This window comes from Electrophorus electricus, chromosome 4, assembly GCF_041902795.1.
Source record: "Electrophorus electricus isolate QZ-2024a chromosome 4, ASM4190279v1, whole genome shotgun sequence".
Lineage (NCBI taxonomy): Eukaryota > Metazoa > Chordata > Actinopteri > Gymnotiformes > Gymnotidae > Electrophorus > Electrophorus electricus.
In genome coordinates this window covers 22,862,501-22,884,318 of record NC_137500.1, presented here as the reverse complement: position 1 = coordinate 22,884,318, position 21,818 = coordinate 22,862,501, and the positions used below count along the sequence as shown (strand labels likewise).

Here is a 21,818-nt window from a genome sequence, read left to right as displayed (position 1 = left end):
CTCCCACCAGGCTCTCCGATAGGTTAATCAGGGCTGTTTCTATGGATCACTCAAATCTCATTGGTCTATGACCAGCTCTTACGCCTTACTGATAGGCCTACAGAATTGAGTTGAACTAATTTGAAATTTGCCAACCAAAGGGGGAGTGGTTCGGGGGAACATGTGCCTCATTTGTCTGTCTCCCCTCTGCTCAGCGGAACACTTGTCATCTGTTTGATAAAGGCTGAGCTGAAGGATTTGTCCTTTAATCAGTTTTCAGTATCGTCATTGCTTTTAATTAGACAGATCAGCAAAGCAAATAAGTAGCACAGCTACAGAACAGTCGAGTTAGGGGTCTGCGTTGCCCAAGGGCATTTTGGGATATGAGTTTTCTGTAGAATATTAATTGAATTCAGTGGAAAACTCAGATATGACCTCATACTCAGTAGGTCTAAGAGGATAAAAGTAGAATTTCCAAGCTGTTCTCTCTCTCTTTCCCTCTCTCTCTTTTTCAGCCTTAACAGCTGTGATTTAAGCCTAATGAATCGCATCATACTTAATGGCACTGTAACTTTTATAATTACTAGTCTTCACTAATGACTGAAGTCCTCAGACATGGCCAGCAAATAGTCATTTTGGTAGTTCAGCAACCTGTCTTTTGTGTTTCTGTATGATGGGTGTGTGTGAGACATTTATTTCATTTGGGCTTGAATGAGATTATATTGCAGGCTTCCTGCTGTTACCTTTGATGTTTGCTGTCTGGACAAGAGGTACAATCTCTGTGAGACTCATCAGACGCTCAAACACACTCTCTCCCTCTTTTCATGAAACGCTAAATGTTAAGAGAAGGAGCAGAACACTCATTTGTCCTCCAGTTTTAAATGCTATAAAGGACCAAGTCCCCTTCCCAGAGAAAAACTCCCACTGTGCTGTGTAAACGGCACACCCTCACACCACTGAGCCTTGTATTATCCGATAATAATAATAGTCCCAGCCCCATACTTTCATCCCCCTTCTTCTGTCGCTATACTCCCATCCATTCTGTTATCCCCCTACTCCTATTCCCGTACTCCCATTTGTATTCCCGTCCGTCCCCATACTGCCAGCCATGCTGCTAACACATCACCTTCTCTCAAAGCCTGGTGAGCATTTGCACACCGTACACCATATTCTGACAGGACTTTTTATTTTTTGTACATTCCATTTACTTTTGTCTGTTACGGCACCATGGACCTCAAATATAGCTGTGTCTACAGCTGTGGGTGTAACTACAAGGCACAATTCTGTGCTGGTGTAGTTGCAGCTCTATATATAGTTATAGAGATAGTTGCAGATATATATATATATATATATATATATATATATATATATATATATATATATATATATATATAGAGAGAGAGAGAGAGAGAGTTATAGATACAGGGACTTATATAAAACCAGACAAGACAATCCAATCCAATTATTGGCACCCTAGCAAAGATGAGTAAAAAGGGTTATTATTGATTCACCTTTTGGTGAATTAGCTAAATCTCACACTGACAAAATTTAAACGATCCAAACTTTAATTGAAGTACATTTATCCTGAGGAAAAAAATCTTTAAAAAATAATTATTTTTAACAAAAGCACAAGTACCACAATTACTGACACTCCTACATGTTTGTAGAAGCAACATATAGCTGTAACATTTAACATGTAACATTTATATTTCACCTTTTAAATCAGAGTTGATCAGAGTGTCTAGGAACTTTCAAGCAGTAATCCATGTTGAACTGGGGTGCATATATGAGGTGACACATTTTCTTATTCATTCTTCAACATGGGAAATACAGGAGAACACAGAATTCAAAGGGAAAGTGTGTTGACCTGCATAAGTCGGAATGGCTGTAAAAATAGCTACTTCTCTGAAATGCCAGTTGGGGCAATAATTAAAAAGTTCCAATCAACTGGAAGTGTGACAAACGGAATCATGGCCTCCATGAAAGACCGGGACACTTTAAATCAAAATTGTTCTGCCTTTGCTAAGAAACTAACGAATCGGTCATCAGTGGATCAGGACAATGACACAGAACAGACGTCCAGATCAACACAGAAATGGTTAATGAACACAAAATCAAACTGATCTGAACCCCACAGAAAAGCTGTAGGGTGAGTTAAAGAGGAGAGGACATGAGAGGACCCTGTACGTTCTGGAGAGATTCTGGGTAGAGGAACAGTCTCAAACTCCCTGCTCTGTATCCTGGGTTCTCCAGCATTCTGAGATGTTACGGGCGAAGACTAAGTGCTGTTTTATTAGCAAAGGGAGGTTGTACAAAGTATTAAATGTGTGGATGCCAATAATTGTGGCACATGTTATTTACTCATTATTTTATGATGAGGGATTTTTTTTTTTCTTAGAATAAATTTCCTTAAAGGTTGCATCTTTCTCATTTTTTTCAGTAATTAAGATAATTCACCCTTTGGTGAATTTCTTATAAGTCTTTTTACTTATCTTTACTTATCTTTCCCAGGGGTGGCAATAATTGTGGAGGGGACTGTATTTATTTATTTGTTTGTTTGTTTATTTATCTATTTATTTCTATATTTATTTGGATGGCTGGATGGAGGCATATATGGATATATGGAGTTATAAATGCATAGACCTCAAGTGTAACTATAGTTGTATTGGTGTAAAGCATTTGTATGGTTATGTTTCCAACTAGAGAACATGTTGGCTCTAACTCCAAAGCCCAGGGGTCTCTGCACCACTTGGAGACTGTAAAAAAAGATGACACTGCAGGGCAGTGGCTTCAGGCCTGTACCCCTGATAGCCATTTATTTAAGTAAAAATACTTAATTAGTACCTCTGTTTTACACTGTAGAAAAATGATTTGCTACTTAATTTTTTTTTTTAAGTGTGCATCTGGGCTCCTTTAAAATGATTGTTTTCTTAAATTACTAGTTGAAGTTCATTAACTCAATGCAGTTAAAAAGTTAAGTTTTTTCTGCAATGGTTTGGAGAGCTATGTAAGAGTTGTTTTGAAGCTCAGTGACTGGGCTGTAGGAACTAAGGCTCCTTAGTTGTCTCCTACCCAATTCACCCACCTTAAGGGACTCAAAAATGTATTTGCTTCACCACTGCCTGGCCTGAGAAGCAACAGCATTCCTAAGCTAATACACTCAGGATATACACTCAACAATCATAGAAATACTCCAGAGCTTCTCTCTCTCTCTCTCTCTCTCTCTCTCTCTCTCTCTCTCTCTCTCTCTCTCATGCTGATATACAGTAGGTCTTCCTGAGTCAGCTACTATCTTGAGAGAGAGATAGGGACACTTCAGAATACATGGCTCATAGCCTTTAGCGATGGATTACTTGCTTTTGCGCTCTTGGTTTATTTCTTCCGTTCAGGGTGTCCTCCTTTTTCACCCCCCCCCCTGCCACACTTAGCAGAAAAAGGCTTCATTCAGTGGACTTGTGTGGACTGTGAAGTGGGTGTGCTATTGCTGGGAGTGTTAAGAGATTTAGCGCTTAGCAGGGGAGCTGAGGGACAAGATTATGCTCAATATACACTGTAAACTGTGTGTCTGTGTGTAAATGCTTGTGGTCTGGAAGCTGTGTGTGTCATAATGTGTGAGTCATTATGCTGAATGTGTGTGTGAAGATGCCACGTTCCAGGTAGGGTGTATGTGGGGTGGGGGGGTGGGCTATCGGCGAGAAAGAGTGTGTGCGTTGTGTGTTTGAGTGGGTATGTGAGCACTGTGTGTAACGTGTGTGTAACTCGGCGTGTGGGTTCCTCTCTCCATGTCGTCCTTCCTGGTCCAAAGAACACAGGGTTTGTCTTGGATTTGAGTGGCGACTATGACAGGGCGTCTCCTTGACAACGGTATGCCAGCAGGTGACCGCGTGCACTCTCCTCAGGGCAGACGTGTACCGCTCCATGGAGTCTGGCCCTCTGTCGAGCTCCCGCTGATCGTCTCTTATGGCTCCCCCTCCTGCTTCCGCACTCTCTGCCTTTCTCTCACTCACTCACTCTCTCTCTCTCTGAAGACAGAAATATCTTAAGTTTATAAATGTACACAGTTATCCAACCAACCAACCAACCCAAAAAAGGTCAGTGACGAAGGTTGCTATTCTGCACCCAGCAGCTTCGGCTCTCCGACACACTCGGTTGTTTTCATGACGCAGCGCCAGCGTGCTTTAGAAGACTCTGGTTTGACTCTAATTTTCATCCTGCTCTAAAGGTATTATGTGGTGCCAACCTTCCATAAGTAATTGGAGAGAAGATACCTAAACACATTTTACACAAGAAGAAAGGCGGGGGGGAACTACAGGAGTGCTTTAATTTCATTAAGCTTTTAATGCCACCTCTGATTCGTTCTGGGACGCTCTTGGAGGATGGTCCATGTGGCTGTAAATTCTAATTTGAACCTTCGTGTGGGAGCTTTTTTGTTTCTTCCCCAGTCACGCTTTTTGGGACGTTCAATATCTGTGAAGGTAGCGGTTCTTGTTTGGGGTTCACCCGACAAACCAGCTGTTTCTCACAACCTGGAAGGCTCAGACGAATGAGTAATAACTGCACACCACTCTTTTTAAATCATCCTGTTCACTTCTGCTAATCAGGACCAGCTAAAAAAAAAAAGAAGCTTATTCTCCATCTGTCAAGGTTTCCTGTCCCTTTTTCAGCACTGCTCTGTTTCTAGAGAGAACACTGGGCTAACATTTATGAAGAATTTAGCTATCTGAATGTGTGGCAACAGTAGAAACCTCTGCGTTAAGTGACACTGAAACCATGTCTGATGAGATTCAGCCACTTTCCTCTTTGAAGTAGTTGCTAAGTTACCCTGCCCTGTTCCAAGATAGCCACTCCATGCTAAAATTAGTTTAGAGGACCAGACAGTGGGTTACACCAGACGGTAACACTGATTCAGAGCTTCAAGCGATCTGGAGCCAGTCTGTGCCAGTGTGAGGTCTCACTTCGAGAGAAGTATGTTAAATGCCACAAATCCCGATGTAAATCCTCGTAGGCCACAGCTATTTGTTGAGTGCATATCTTGCACATTAATACTAACTCCTGTGTTTTAAAGCTAATTCCTAATGCACCTACATCTCTGTCCGAGGACAGCCAAGTTCTGCCAAAACCTGGAGAAAGTTCAAAAACATGACTGCTGTTTTGTTCATTAATTCCCAATGGCTTCTTGAACAGTCTGCAACACTGACCAGTTCGCAAAGCTCAAGGAGTTGGAGATTCCACCGATGCAGACATTTCTTGCTGCCACACACTGGATGAGCTGTACTGTAGCAGTGAGAGCTAAGCATGTCGAATGAAACCTCGCTTTACTGGGACTTTGTTTGCACTGCTAGAATTAGACTCAGTAGATGCCTCCGTAGATGCCTGTTGCGTTTGCTTGTTCACTAATCCCACGGTGACTGTCATGCTGTTGAAGCCTGAATTTAACTTTCACATTCTGAGGAAGAAATCCCAGAATTCAAACAGTTGAGCTAAACAGACAAGGCTGAAATCATTTATAGAAAGACAGTAAGATCTTAATGTCGCGTGAGGCCCGTTCACGTGAGAATGCGTTTTGTTCGGCTGTTTTTGTGATTTTTCCTTTAGCCCTGTGCACACTTGTGCACACTCTCTAAGACCAAGACTCTGACATTTTTATGTTGAAGCCAACTGTCCTGCATACTTTCGTACATGAAGTGAGCCAGTGCGTTACTCAGTTTGGCCTCAGTAGCAAACAGAAGGGTTTGGCTTCAGCCCGTCTGCTGCTCATGGTGATGTTCAGAGCTGATGATATGGGCCCATCCGTACAGCCTGCAAGTTGTTGTAGAAGTGCAGACTTCGAGAAGAAAGCGATAAATACGTACCGTAAGTACCTTTCAGTAATAAATACATACGGTAAATACCTGTCAGTAATAAATACATACAGTAAATATCTGGCATTAATAAATACATATGGTATATAACTGTCAGTAATAATTTCATATAGTAAATACTTGCCAGTAATAAATACGTATGGTAAATACCTCTCAGTAATAAATACTTATGGTATATTCCTCTCAGTAATATATGCATACAGTATATACCTGTCAGTAATAAATACATACAGTAAATACCTTTCAGTAATAAATACATATGGTAAATACCTGTCAGTAATAAATACATAAATACCTGTCAGTAATAAATACATATAGTATATTCCTCTCAGTAATAAATACATACAGTAAATACCTGTCAGTAATAAATACATATAGTATATTCCTCTCAGTAATAAATACATATAGTATATTCCTCTCAGTAATAAATACATACAGTAAATACCTGTCAGTATACGTGGAAGCTGAAAGGACAACATTGGATGCCTTGTGTTCTATGATGTCGAAGGAAGATTTGGATCCAAAAATGAACACTGTGCTATGTGATTGGCTGCAGTGGCTTCACTTGTCAAGCAAGATTTTCTTACTCATATCCATCCATTTCTTATCTTATATGCCTCTTTGTCTTATCTGATATGCTTCCATTTCTTAACTCATATATTTCCTTTTTTTTTTTTTTTTTTTTTTTAAAACTTCAAATGCCTGTTTCTTACCTCATATGTCTGAGTTTAACAGGTCTGTTCAACAAAAAACCGGCACCTATCAAAGTTCATTTTATGCAGTTTTTGTTTTATTGTTTGGTCACTGATAATGTGAAATAGATCTTAACAGGCTTTCCTCATTTAACTGTTTAGCAAATAACCAAGGCCTTTAAATTCACTGCATGTTCATTTCGAGTTTCCTGTTTCCACAGTAGGTTGTAGGACTGCATTCTATGCTGCTGAGTTTGGATGCAATTAAGAGCCAAGCTGTTTTACTAGTGACCTTCATGTTTTCTCTCCCGTTGACACTCCCTCGCTTTAGAGATGTGTACACCTACTGTTGCTCTGAGTAGAGTTGAATTAGATAACATATCCAGGCACTCTACTGAAAACTCCCAACTCTCAAGGTCTGGATCACTCCATAACTAAATCACTGGTATTAATATGGGTATGGAGGTTAATCTGAGCAGATTCAAATCACTCATATTCTGTCTCTTCCTCATACACACATGCAATCTCTCTCTGATACCGTTGACTTCCATGTTGGACTTGGAAAAATGGAAGTGCTATCAATATTTCTGAATTTATTTAACTTGAAAAGCCAGTCAGGTCAAGATGACTTTATTGGTATTACTGTACAAAATACAATATTGCCAAAAATGTTCATCTGGTGATACAATACCTTCAACTCAATATTTCTAATCTTTACTACTGAAGTCTATGTAAATTTTCTTTGTTTTTCCTCCAAACCAAAAATCGCTCTTAATGACCAACCCCAGTCACTTGCAGGCCGTGCGATTCTTAAGTAGTGCCACAAGCAAACTACAGGCCAAAAATATGAAAAAAAAAAGCAATTATTTTCTGGTCTAAGGATAATTGGATAAAATGTTATTATGCAAAACATACTTCAAAACTCTCATAACTATGTAGATAGGATGGAACAAATAGGTTCAGAACATGGTCTGGTCCCCGTGGTACGCAGACCTCTCACCATTTGAACTACTGGGAGATGAACTGACCAGTCAACAAAGAGCTCTCAGAGACTTATACAGGTTTGGAGTCCCATACCCGGAATATTCTGTTAAAAGGTAAGGAGAAGGTACACTGAATAGTCAGCCTGATGTAAGATAGATGGATACAAGTAAGAATCACTTATAACATTCAGTTAATACAGTATGTTATAACTTGATTAGATTCAGTTTCCAAGATTGTTTTTGCAAAGTTAGCATTTCCAGATTTTTGGCTTGTAGTGTAGCTGTCTGAAATGATTAAAGATGTTTTTAAGTGTGTACAAAGAGGCATCCAGGACTTCTCCAGTTCCAGTTGTCTGTTGATTTGTGAGCAGTCGCTTAAAAACCACCCACACTGAGAATTCCTCTTAAAAATACCCTTGTGTTTCTGCTCAGATCTCTGGGCAGCGACTGCTGCTCGTGCAGAGCGGCAGGGCGCCTGATCGCAGCAGCAGGGGGGGAAACACGGCATGCCCTGTTCAGCAGGTCTGAGCGTGCTCAGTTCACCGCCTGACATGGCACAGGCCCATGTAGAGCTACAGGAGAGGGAAACCAAGCCATCGTTCCCACTCAGAGTGCTCGGCTAACTCTGCTGCCAGCCTCAGCAGAAACTCGTTTTGTTCTCTCTCAAATCTTTTTTTTTTTTTTTTTTTTTTTTTTACTTCTGACTGTCCTTAAGGGAGCTTAACTCTCTCGGTTTGTCAATCATTTGTAAATGATTTAATATATGATTTCAATTAGATATGTGAGTACTTAAACACCTGTCCACTTTGCATGAGATTAAACAAGCATAAACGTTTTGCATACCAAAACTCTTTTCCTTATGCAGTCCACCACACTAGTGGACCCAAGGTATCCCTTTAAAATAAAATCTTTCTCCAAAATAACACACCCTTCTGTTTTACAAGCAGACCCAACCATTGAACTCTGTTGGCCAGGTGTTATGCAGGTAAACGTGAAGTAAAGGCAATTGTTTCTCAGCTAAGCACTGTTGCAAAGAGGACAAAACTGTACATATATAGAGCAACAGTCTGCCTGAGTAGATATTAACAAGCTTATTAAAATATCCACATTTTTGTGCTTTTGAATTACATTGTGCTGGTCTGCCGTGCAGCAGTAGTTGATCTGGGATCAGTGGTCAGAACTCATAACTGAACTCTACTTACTGCAAAACCAAATCCGCAAGTGAACCTACTAGAGTGAAATCCACCAGTTGCTACTGGAATAACTGGACTCGGATCGAAGGAAAATAACTAAGGAAAATTAATAAGGGGGAAAAAAATGAAAAATTTCATTCACAGTCGACTGAAGTTAACATTTTAGATACCACTTTCCTCTACTGGCGACCTACAACTGCTCCTTGAGTGGAAATATCTCAAAACTGAGGTAATCTCACATCATTCTCCTTCTCTCTCTCTCTCTCTCTCTCTCTCTCTCTCTCTCTCTCTCTCTCTCTCACCTTTTTACACATCCAGAAATACTCCACGTGTGGGCGGGTGTTGTGGAGGAACACGCGAGCGTCTGAAATGTGAGAAAATGAAGCTAAACATAAACGCGGTTCAAGCTCTGCGGTCGGCTCGTTCCGCGGGCACGCATGCTCAGTCGAGCTGTTCACACCGTTCAGCGAGCGTATGGCCTCAGCTGCAAACACGAAAGCATAATGTCTTGTGACACATGTTATTTTAACACGTTAATATTATTAGGATGCCAGCGCCATGGCGGTTGTGATGTTATTTGGTTTTGCCGTCTCATAATTAGTAGATGAGTCATATTGTCTACTGCTCATGTAGCCAAAAAGATTAGCATTAGCGCTAGAAAAGACCAGACGACTAGAATAATTTGATGCTGTGTAAAAAAAAAAAGACGAATAAGCAGAACTTTTAATGTCTGTGACATGTGACTAAAAAGCAATATATAGTGGATGCGTTGAAAAAAAAATGTCTTTGAATAGACTTGGTTTACATTGTTTAGAATCTAGGCAGTCTTCAGTTATGTAAAACTTTGCGTTTCACGTTTGAATCCTAGCCGGTGTCTCCTAAAGCTGAATCACTGAGTGACTTACGAGCACCCGGGTGCCTGCACTGCCTCGTCACACCTACAGCTCTGCTCCGAGCTGGCAGTATTGCTCGGCCTGTGGTTGCTGTTGTAAAGGCTGAATGCGCACGATTCTGACCTGCGGCTCACCATTCGTATTCCGCAAAGCGGTGCGACACGTGCTAAAGTGGAGAGGATCGGGCGAGGTGGCTTCACCCTTCCGCACAGGAAGTGTTGAATTGCATATTTTCACAAATTTGCATATGAATGTAACAGGGATATAGAAATCTTAGATTTTAGTTTGGAACATTTTAGTTTAGAAGATTAGAATTTTTTTTGTTTGTTTCCTAACAAAAATAATTCATATAACATCAATGTAATATTAATGATGTACAAACTAGAACTATGTAGCAAAAGAGGTCGGATTTGTTTGCATCGTCTCTGTATGATGTCTGTTATTTCTAATGTATATTATTTCTGGTATGTCGTTTCTCAAGACTGCTTTACACCACCATGTGCTTGGATTATGCGAAAGCAAGAGTCAGATAAACAATGTTGTGGAAAGTCGGCGGTAACGCGTGACGTCTCATCCTTCTTTAGTCGTACTCCCTTAACGATACCGCCCCTGAGACCGCAGTCCCCCGCACTGGTAAAAGATGTAAGCACTGTTTTGAAACTACAGGCGAGTAAACAAGCAAATACTAGTAATTTAGAGGAAAGACGGGGGAAAGGCGCTAACATTCATTTCCAAAGCCTACGCACTTTTCTCCTTGTCTGCGCGTAAATGCTTATTGTATGTGCGTAGACTGTAAAGGTGGCCAAACTGAGGACCGAGCCAAAATTCTTAATTTTCCATTGGCTTTTGTGGCTAGATAATATTTGGCCATGTGACTACGCGGTAAACTCCCCATATGATCATAATATGTTCGTGAGAGGATGTGGGCGTGGTGCCGTGCAACCAGGGTACACGGGGATGTGAGGGTGGGGGTTGAGGTAGAGACCGGTGGTCGCGGGAGCACCCCGGGAAGACGGGGGGACACGGCGAAACCGCACTCAACAGGAGAAGCACGGCGAGACGCGCTCATCAGGAGAACACGCTCCGAGTGCGCTGACTGTAAAATCTCAGGCACGCTCACCCCTCCTTATTAGCGCGACAATCAAACAAAACACGAAGGGAAAAAGATTCCCTATTTAAGCAATACTGACCGGATAGTAGAACTGGTTGTTCAGCTGTGCCTAGACGCGCAACTAAAGTGACTTTGTTCAGAATGTGTAGTAACCGATTTTTAAAAAATCCGCATTTATTGTTTTGAGCTGTCTAAGCACAAGTTGAACGTCTGTCTCGCACACTCGGTGTCCATATGGAAGAACGAGCACAAAGCGCCAGAACGCCGTGCTGAAGCAACGCAGCGGGGTCCGCTACAAAATACGACGTCGGCTTGGTGATGTGGCCGTTTCAGACGCACGCTGCCTGTCGCTCACGTCCGCCTGCGTTTGGTTCCGGTGGTGCACCGTGAACATGTTACCTTTCCCGGAACGGACTGTGGCGAGAGAAGAGACCTACGCTCGCTTCGGAACAGACTGGCTCGTTTGTGACGGAACCTGTTGTTATTCTGAAGATTTCTAGAGTTAAAAGTGTTCCGTGTGGCCACTTCATTCCTCATGCACACGCTCCAATAAAGGAAAAGTGCGCTTTACAGCCGCGTGGACGTTCCTCTGTCGGGATCTGTTCCGGAGCTCTGGGGGGGGGGGGGGGTTTGGGGTTTTTTGGAACATCGCTCGAGCTGCGCGTGAAGTCTCACCTCGCAAATGTAAGAAGACGCCTTTGCCACTCACGGCTCCTGTAGGGACTCTTGGAGATAATGGTGCGTGTGCTCACAGTGCCCGTCTTAAGCATGGCCTTTCTCACAGCCCTCAGTATTCCTCTTGCGCTGACTAAGTGAGGATAGTCGACAAAAGCCCGTAGCTGCAAAGGATGCGGAGATTAACAGGTTGGTGCTACCTCAAAGTTTGAGGAAAATGTCCGAAGATGTACTGCCGATATCATTCTTTTTTCGGATATATCGTTTTTTTCTTTTAGCACCAGGACAGTTATTTGTCTTAAATCTGTAAATGCAGCCACGAATATGAACAGGTGCGTAATTATCATAACACGAGTTTTGGTGACATCCCCCTACTTTGCGAGTTTCGAATCAGACAGTGTACTCCGATGAACACGGGAGCGCGAGGTAGTATCTGCGCTGTTTGTTAATGGCACTGCGCGCCGGGAGGACTTGGTTTGGGCAGGTCTTGCGCAGAGTCTCGCGGTTGCAAGGCTCGTGGTCTCGGCGCTCGAGCAGTCTCTTGTGTCTCTCCTCGAACCAGGACCAGGATTCAGGGACCTGTTACCGAGACCTTAACCGCAACCGGTGCCCCGGCGCTCACCTCCCGCCGCACCACCAGCACGCCAGGATCTGCCCATATCTGTCCTATCGCTGTCAGAGCTTTCCCGAGTGCTGCGCCTTTCCGGGGGAATCGAGGGGACATGAGCCCCTCACACACCGGTTCCTGGTGGCCATGAAGCGGCAGAACGTGCGGACTCTGTCCCTGATCATCTGCACGTTCACCTATCTGCTGGTTGGGGCCGCGGTGTTCGATGCGCTCGAGTCGGATTTTGAGATGAGGGAGAAGGAGCAGCTCGAGGCTGAGGAGAAGCGTCTCCAGGGGAAGTACAACATCAGCGAGGACGACTACAGGAAGCTGGAGACCATTATAATGGAGGCCGAACCGCACCGAGCCGGGGTTCAGTGGAAATTTGCGGGTTCTTTTTACTTTGCCATCACAGTCATCACGACCATAGGTGAGTACGCTTTCTCTAACGCTGTTCGAGTTTGCTTTGGCTGCTGACCCAACTTGCGTGTTAGGATTCTCCGACATCATTTTATGGTGCAGCACGAGCGAGACTTTGTAGCGTGATTACAAAGTCAGTAAGACACACAAACGGACGCAGTAAAGTAAACTCAATGAACTTTACGGTGGATCCAGTGCAACACTTAAATGACTGTTTTTGCACGGTTTGATGCGCATTGCACGTAAAGCCAAACTGTATATGACGCGCATGCGGTGTGTTGTGAAAACTTCACTAGTAAAAGATAGCAAATAACGCCAGGGTGACAAGCTGGATATAACGTGAGCTGATGACGAATGAAAGCCACTTAGCTAAAATGCTGAATGCGCAGTTTGCGGATATGTTGTGAGTCGTTTTAATAAACTAAAGGTCATTTTTGTGTGTAACTTTCCAAATGTGGAATGGTCGAAGCCTTCATTAGGAAACAATTGTTAGGTTTATAACTGGGAAAAAAAACGACAACACTTTACCTACTCAAGTAGACTCGAGGCCGTTGAGTGGAGTGAACGTGTGGCTTGTACTTCGGTACGTTTAATACAAATGATCCATAGGTGAACGTGTTCTTGTATATAGCTACGTTTAATACAAATGACCGTTAAGTGAACGTTTGCCTCTGGCAGTTGTTCCTTCATATATTAATATAGCCTGTGCCACTGTTTCGTCGGTACTGGCAGTATTGTCACTATTTCGAGCCTACATATTCGTTGCACTTTCAGTTTATTAAAAATAATTTAAAAAGAACGTAGTTAAGAGAGATCAGTGCCAAACTTAACTATTATTTAAATCTTTCTTTTATCGAGATTTCTTGCTTTCCACGCTATGACGTCCATGTGCATTTGTACGTTTTATTTCCAGATTTAACTGTATAGCCCTTTCTGCGTTGTTGGATGGCGCGTAATCAGCGCATAAATCGTGGGCGTAAATTGTTTCATACAGCCCGCACAAGTAAGTGCGAAGCCACGAAACGGAGGAAGTTTTCCGCACTGCCTAGCGTGGTGCGCTCGGACGCGGTGCTGAAAGGACAGCTCCACTACACGGCCCGTCGCGAGTGCGTCACCGCGGACGCGTGACTGGAACCTCCATTCTGGAACGTCCAAAGTCCCTTTACGGGGCAAGTAGTCGAAACGCGCAGAACGCGCGCGGAAACAGTAATATTACTAACTACTAATGGAATAATAAATATTAAGGAAATCACAAACAAGTCCAGAAATCAGATCACATCTTTTCACTTATTACTACCACTACTACTACTACTACTACTACTAAATAACGAAAGGAGACGATTTAGTCGTGTCTCTTTCCGCGACTCAACAGGTGTTGGAAATCAAGTGAGGTCTAGTTTTGCTGCGGAATAGGATCAGATTTACACGTTATAGCCCACGCTAATTCACCTGGCTGCTCTTTTGGAAATTGATTACCCCTTCATGTCATGCCTCTGTAGTTAAAAGCAATTAAAATATATTCGGGCTTAATTTGACTCATCTTTTCTATAACATATATTCTGAAATGCTTCGTCTAGCACTGGAGATTATTTTCAAGCGTCTTTCTTCAGTCTGGTCTATAGCTTGTTGTTTCCTGTGTATGGGCGGTCGTCCAGTTAAGCTTTCTCGAGAAAGTCGATTTCAGTCAAGTTGAAGTCAAGCCTTATCGACAGAGAAAATCTCTCAAAGTTTTTAGGACCCCTCGCCTGTTTGCCATCCGAACGCTTCAGTCCTCTTTTATAAAATGCCGCGACGGTGCACGAACATTTTCAACAACCTGCTCTTTGCTCGTGAATATCAGCTTATCCTGACGTCAGACAACACTCGATGAGTCGATTTCGCGACGCTGTTCCGACTTGTGCTCTGACTGCGGGGTGACATTGAATAATGGTGAAAATATCGCATTTTGTGACAAAGACTGTAATGTATAACTCGTGTTCTTTGAGGTCCGTACGCGCGCGCCAGAACACCGGGTGCGAACGAAGGCGGCCACGTCACGCGCCGAACTCTATTAGCGGCTCCCGCGGTTCCTGCAGCTGTTTCTAGAGCGCGCTTATCCAGCACGTGACTTGCCGAGCTGTATTATGTTCCGTAGTCTTAATGCTTGGTTTACAAAGACTTGAGTCTTAATTTAGCCTTTTAAAAATGTTTCCTTCTTTACTTCAGGCGAAATGTTACTTATTTCGGATAATTCTCAAATGTTCAACTTCAAAAAATGTTTCAAAATAACTACTTCGTCAGGTCAGCCGGTGAATGGCACATTCAGAGTGCTGGACGGAACCAGCACTCTGCTGATCCAAATATGTGGCTCCGTTATGTCTGGTGGTAATTCTGACATGGTACACAATACAAAAACTGCTACCGATTGGCCATACTCAATATATTAGCCGATTTCAGATTAGTACCGTTAGGAGAATGGTTTGTGTCAGATTCTGGGCTTAGACGCTGTTTAAAACTGTCCAGTCTACCTATTCATTAAAATTCCAAAATAAGTTTAATATCTATACATAATTCTTCTACTGACGTCAGTTCTTGTTCCCTCATAAGCACGACGGGAATGTTTTGTGTGTAGAACCACAGGGCTTCGTTACAGATAGCGCTTTTACACCAGAGCCAGTTTTTAACTCTCCGCCTGTCTTGTCCATCTCCGTGTTACACGTTGCGAGTGTTTTCACGTGCAGCAACGGGAACCGCGCAATGACTTTTTATAGACGTGCCTGTTAAACGGCTGCATTAGCGAAAACGGAAAATGTTTGCTTTTCCATCATCGTGCTTATCTGTCGTGGGTGGTGTTTGTTGACAAGTTTGGAAGGATAGCCTGGTTTTCCGTGTATGTTGTAGGTTTCATGTGATAGGCTAATTCCTATTCATGCAATCATATGTAAACATCAGCCATAAACTAATAACTTTGCTTACTGAGGCTTAGGTCATTGTATTGTGGCTGGAGCTGAAACACTACCACAGCCAAAGCTGTTATTCATATGTTTATTTTCATATTTCCAGGCTTATTTCTTCAGCACTCTAAACAGGTCCCCCATTTCCAGCCACCTTGTTAGTATATCTGATTGGTTAAACAAGCTTATCCCCTGTATCTTCTATTATCAGAGGTTTTGTTTTTTTTGTGTGTGAATGCAGTAGACCTTATTGCTCTCTCCCATCATGCCCACTGCACTGAGGTCCTCTTTATAGGTGTCTGCTATAAATGAGATGATGGTACAAGTTATTATTACTACTGTTAATGTATGTGTAATATAGTACCATATAATAACTCCTGCTCTCCTGCTCATTTGGATGTTGTTGCATTAAAAACTAATACTTAAAACTAGACATTGTCGCAGCAAAAACTTGTACTTAAAACTAGGTTGGTGACCTCTTCCTCTGCCTGCCACCTCAACCTGACCAAGTGGGATCATGTAGTCAGTGCGGCCAGAGGGTCATCCTTACTGCAGCCCCTAATGACTCTCCTATTGGTTAATACTGACCAATGTGAACAGCTACAGTGTGCTCAGTCGTGCCTGGTTGTGGACGACAAAGCTGGGACTTAAAAACTGAATTCCAGCTGGAGTTAAGTGTGGATTTGGTTGTCCTGTGAGGAAGGATAGTGAATATTCAGCTACAGCTATAGAGAATAATGTTACTGTAACTGTAAGTAATGTTACAAGAAGTTATATAACACATGTGTGATATAGCACTATATACCATGTAGTAAGTGCTGCCTGTTCACAGAATCTAGAAGTTGCAGCAAAAATGAATACTTAAAGTGAGAATACTTCAAGTATGATTAATGTTTAATACTTAAAATACAATTAATGTTGGCTTATTTATATTTTATATCATCCTACAAATCAGCCAGAACTTACTTTACAGAGTTTGGCAGGCTAGTGTTAATTTATCCATATTGCTATGTGTGTTCTTCCTGGGAATTGAACCTATAGCGCTGGTATTGTTAACACCTCGTCCTTCCAGTGAAGCTTCTCCAGTATCAGGTGTTCAAAACAATGTATCGATGCAGCAGAGAGAGCAAACATCAAAATGGCAATGTAAACTAAGTGACTATGGCCATACAGCAGGTGTGTGTGTGTGTGTGTGTGTGTGTGTGTGTGTGTGTGTTTGTGAGTGTACAGTGATTCAAAATATAGTTACACAGAGACAAAGAAAATTTTTATTATATATATTTTTTAGCTACTACTATCAGGTCAAAGTTTTAGAGAAGATCACTTTGAATGAATTGTATAATCCCTTACAGAAATCATGGACGTTTTCTTCATTATGTGTGTTTCTGTGTGTGTCTTCTGTGTGTGTGTGTGTGTGTGTGTGTGTTAGCTGTGATAAAATGTTTGTATATGGATCATACACCTTGTGACAGGAAAACTAGTGCATGTCTTAAAATGGCTCAGGCTTGTCCCTGCTGGTTGTGTAATGAATGAGGGTTTGTGTCCAAATGAGACCACCCTCACAAAGCCCCCCCATCACCCAGATCCCGACAGATATGAATCATTTGTGTGCTCTTCATTCATTTTGACATTAAGACTGTTGACTTCACATCCAGCCTTCAGAAGGCTGAAACAGAATCTGTATTGGCCGAAACAATATTTGTCCTTCTTCCACATTGTGCCCGGTGCTCTGAGGTCCTCTTTATAGAGGTCTGCTATTCTGTGCTAAATGAGATGACAACAGGTTGTTTATTTATATCCAAGACCTCAGTTTTGCCACACACACACACATGCTGACCATAAAAATGTCACCCACCATGTTTGAGTCAAAAGCAGGGAAACCATCAGCGCATGTGCTTACATAATCACATCAGAGCATGAACTTATATAATCACACATTTAAAAGATTTACAACTGTAATATCCACAATGTTCAGGTTGGGCAATTGGGAAACGACGCATTTGGTCCCAGAAAGTGAGTATAACTGTGTGCACACAGCGCTAGTTGGACACTGGACAGCTTTAAGCCACAGTTGCTTATGCTGATGAAGGTCATTATCGCAGATGATATCTCCACTGAATGAAAAACACAAGTCAAGAAGCATCTGTTTACTTTTAACGCTTAAGAGTGATTCAAATGCTTCGAACGTAGACTCGGAAAAACAAAAGCTGGCTTGCAAACATAATGTCTTCCTGCAATAGCTCTGCATGGCTGCTCGAGCCGTTTCAGCTTTAGGAGGATGTACTAGCAGTTTGGGATTGTGGAACCAGCCCTAGGCTACAGTTATATCCAGTGTACTGTGGGGAGCAGAGAGGGGCCCTTAATGAAACCCCATTATGGTGCTGCCTTAGCTTAGCGCTGAGAACCAGCAGAAGGCATAGCGCATAATTAACACTTCAGATGACAACAGCTTAATATACACTATCCAGTTATATACCGTGTTATTTGCTTGGATCTGTTTTTAACATAGCAAAATGTTGCATGAACCAGAATGCTGCATGAACCTCAGATTAAGTCATACACAGTAAATGTGAAATTAAATTGCAATATATCCCTAGCATTTCTTGATAAGCGTATCAGAATGAACAAATATCTAAAAGTTTAAAGGCACGTGGCGGTGTGGCTGTGCTAACGAGCTCCATCGCCTCTGCAGCTCTCGGGGCGCGAGAGGGCAGCGGGTGCACGAGTGGCGGCTTCCGAGCGCGCTGCTGGAGATGTCAGGGTAGCCTCGAGCTTTGGTTTCCGTGGCGACACTGTGTATCTTGGCCACGTGCGCGGCACTAAGTCCGTGCAGAGCAGATTGGCCCTGGGCGGGAGGGGGAGAGGGAGGGGGGGGTGGGGGCCCATGATTCCACTCTCTGCCATGATTAATTGCGCAGAATGTTTCCGCTACCCCGACGACGACTGCCTCACGTGTGCTACCTTGCCGCGCGCGAGAGCCGGCGAACGATGGCGTGTTTTACCCACAAGCCCCTGCTCTCCCTGCCTTGCTGCGTGGGAACCGGAGATGGGCGAGCCTTGATTTCCTGGCGACAGTCTCATCTGGATATAGCGTCCTCTTGCTTCGCTGATGGGGGACTGTGTTTCAGATGCGCTTTGAACGTCTGTCATTCCTAGTGAGTCACTTTAAGCCCAGAGATGGAGCAAGGCAGCGCTTACGGCTGTCAGTCAAGCTTTTTTTCCCCCCAGCTTTTGTGATCAGTTGCATCAATAAGATTCCCCTCTGTGGTGGAATCAGACACCTGCAGTGAAAACAGGGACGAGGTGCTGGAAAAGGTGCTACCGTAGCTTTAAGACAGTGGGACGTCTGCTGTAGCCGAGGCTCGAAGTTCTGGAACACGGTGTGCTGGGAATTCTGCACGCACACATCAGAACCAACAAATGTCTACAAATCTCCCACTCCAAAATGAGGCTGCATTTCAAATATGTTGTTATAATGTCTATCTTGGGATCAGACATAATAAACGTTCTTATCTGCTAATTTGATTGACTGTGATTTAGAGGCAGATTATCGCGCATCTGAAGTTAATCCTCCCTGTCAGCTCGGCAGTGAATCTGGAGCCAGTCATGGAGTACGTTCTCTCATCCTCTATTTTTAGCACCAGACACAAAGATCACAATGACACTCGACTGCAAATGCAGCAGCGGCCCGTCTCGGCTGAACGACGGTACCGCCACTTGACGTCCACAAAACCCAGGTCCACGGGCTGAAGTCTCGCATGGTTGCACTGCTCCCTGTCCCAGGTAGCAAATGCTGGGAAGGAACTGTAGAATGGGCACTGTCTTTCTGCATCAATATATACATGAAAGATTCAAAAAGAAATTTCTCATTTTTTGAGTTTGAAAGAAGGAAAGTGGCACGGTGCGTAGGAATTAGATGCTTGCTTTATTATTTGAGGATGTTACACGTTTTGGTCTTTGTTTTTATTTGATAAAGGATGGAGAGTGAAGTGAATGACGTGTGTTTGACAGCAGCTTCAGTCTCTCACCATGACAGAACATGATGACAGCATCTGTGGAGGCAGAGCAAACAGACTGGCCTGTGCTCAGTGCGCTGCAAACTGTGTGACCTGTGTTTCAGTGCACCTGTGTGTTAAAGGCTGTGTGAACTGTGCTTCACTGTCTCTCTGCGTGCTAAAGGCTGTATGACCTCTGCTTTCAGTGTGTCCCTCTGTGTTAAACGCTGTGTGAAATGTGCTTTACTGTGTCTCTGTGTGTTAAAGGCTGTGTGACCTGCGCTTGTGTGTCTCTGTGTGTTAAACGCTGCTAGAACTGTGCTTCGGTGTGTCTCTGTGTGTTAAAATGCTGTGTGAACTGTGTTTCAGTGTATCTGTGTGTTAAATGCTGTGTGACCTGTGCTTTCACTGTGAATGCTGTGTGAATTGTGCTTCGCTGTGTCTCTGTGTGATAAAGGCTGTATGACCTGTGCTTTCAGTGTGTCCCTCTGTGTTAAACACTGTGTGAACTGTGCTTCACTCTGTCTTTGTGTGTTAAAGGCTGTGTGAGCTGTGCTTCAATGTGTCTCTGTGTGTTAAACATTGCAAGAACTGTGCTTCAGTGTGTTCCTGTGTGTTAAATGTTGTGTGAACTGTGTTGTAGTGTAAATGCTGTGTGAACTGTGTTTCATTGTATCTCTGTGTGTTAAATGCTGTGTGAATTGTGCTTCCGTGCGTCTCTGTGTGTTAAAGGCTGCGCGACCCGCACTTCAGTGTGACTCTGTTTGATAAAGGCTGTGGAAACTGTGCTTTCAGTGTGTCTCTGTGTGTTAGGCGCTGTGTGAACTGTGCTTTCGTACGTCTCTATGCGTTATATGCTGTGTGACCTGTGCTTCACTGTGTTTCTGTGTGTTAAAGTTTATGTGACTTGTGCTTCAGTGTGTCTCTGTGTGTCTCTGTGTTAAACACTGTGTGAACTGTGCTTCAGTGTGTCTGCATGTGTTAAAGGCTGTGTGACCTGTGCTTCAGTGTGTCTGTGTGTGTTAAAGGCTGTGTGGACTATGCTTCAGTATGTCTTTGTTGATTAAAGCCTGTGTGACCTGTGCTTCATTGAGTCTCCGTATTCTAAAGACTGTGTGACCTGTGTGAACTATAAAGACTGAACTGTGCTTTATTTTGCTATAGATACTGACCTGTGCTTCAGTATGCTAAGGAGAATGACCTGTGCTTCGGTGTGCTATAAACCCTGGCCTGTACTTAAAAGTGATTTCCTGTGCTACAGTGTGTTAATGGGTATGACCTGTGCTACATTGTGCTCTATGTGTAACCATAAAGTGTGCTATATAGTGTATTACCTGGGTTGCAGAGTGCTATATGGTGTATTACCTGTACTACACTGTGTTATAAGGTGAATCACCTGTACTGCAGTGTGCTACAGGGTGTATTACCTGTGCTGTAGTGTGTTATAAGGTGTACCACCTGTGCTATACTGTGATTATAGGTTGTATTACCTGTGCTAAAGTGTGCTATAGGGTGTGAGGTGTATTATATGTGTGATGTAGTATGGTTTAGGCTGTATTACCTGTGATTTAGTATGTGTGTTATCTGTGCTAACCCTGTGCTATAGGCTGTATTACCTGTGCTACAGTGTGCTAGACTTCATTCATGCCCACAGGTCTTATGCACATTCCTATTAGGTAATAGTGACAGTTGAACAAAAGTGCTAGGATGTTAGTCTCTGACGTGGGTGTGGGTGCGTGTGTGTTGGGGGGGGGGGGGGGTACAAGAAGAAAAGAGCGTCTCCTGTTTGAATAGAGAGAGCACCTGAGTGCAGGTGTTATCCTCCCCTGAAAGCTATTCACACACGGCAACAGCAAAATGCCTTTGATGCTCGCTGCTGTTTAACGGCTCAAGATGAAGGCTTCAGTCTCTCCACTACCTCCCTATCTGTCTCCTTCGCTCTCCCTCACCCACTTTCTTCATTTCCCTCTCTGTCTCTGCATCTCTCTTCTGTCCTCCTCCTCTTCTGTCTCTCCCTCTCTTTCCTCCCTCTATCCTCCGAGTGCTGCTACATGTGCTGCCTTCTCCGTGTCTGCCCGCGTTCCTTCCACCTGCTGTTGCGTCTCCGTTCTGTTTGAGATTCGGAGCCGAGCCTACCCGGGACACTCCTGCCTGGTGCTTTAGGTGTTTTAAAGGTACAACTATGCTCTCACAGTTAAAGATGCCATAAGACACTTCCTGCAATCAATATCACTTTTAAAAACTCGACTTAGTCATCCACAAATCTCCACACCCATCTACACTTCCCTCACCTTAGTTTGGGGGGAAAAAATAAAGAGGGACAGAGAGACAGAAAGAAAAATGCGAGAGAGACTGAGAGACAGAGAGATTGAGAGACAGAGAGACTGAGAGATTGAGAGACAGAGAGACAGAGAGACTGAGAGACTGAGAGACAGAGAGATTGAGAGACAGAGAGACAGAGAGACTGAGAGACAGA

At 43.2% G+C, this 21,818-nt stretch overlaps 1 protein-coding gene across 1 annotated transcript in view; it reads left to right on the top strand.

Annotated features, from left to right (window-relative positions):
* Positions 1–11,392: 11,392 nt before the first annotated feature.
* Positions 11,393–21,818, top strand: part of kcnk9 (potassium channel, subfamily K, member 9) — a 51,619-nt gene continuing 41,193 nt past the window's right edge. Inside the window, exon 1 of the mRNA XM_027016251.3 lies at positions 11,393–12,424. Coding sequence (XP_026872052.2) covers positions 11,836–12,424 — 589 coding nt within the window. The 5' untranslated portion in view covers positions 11,393–11,835. The remainder of the gene's footprint in view (positions 12,425–21,818) is intronic.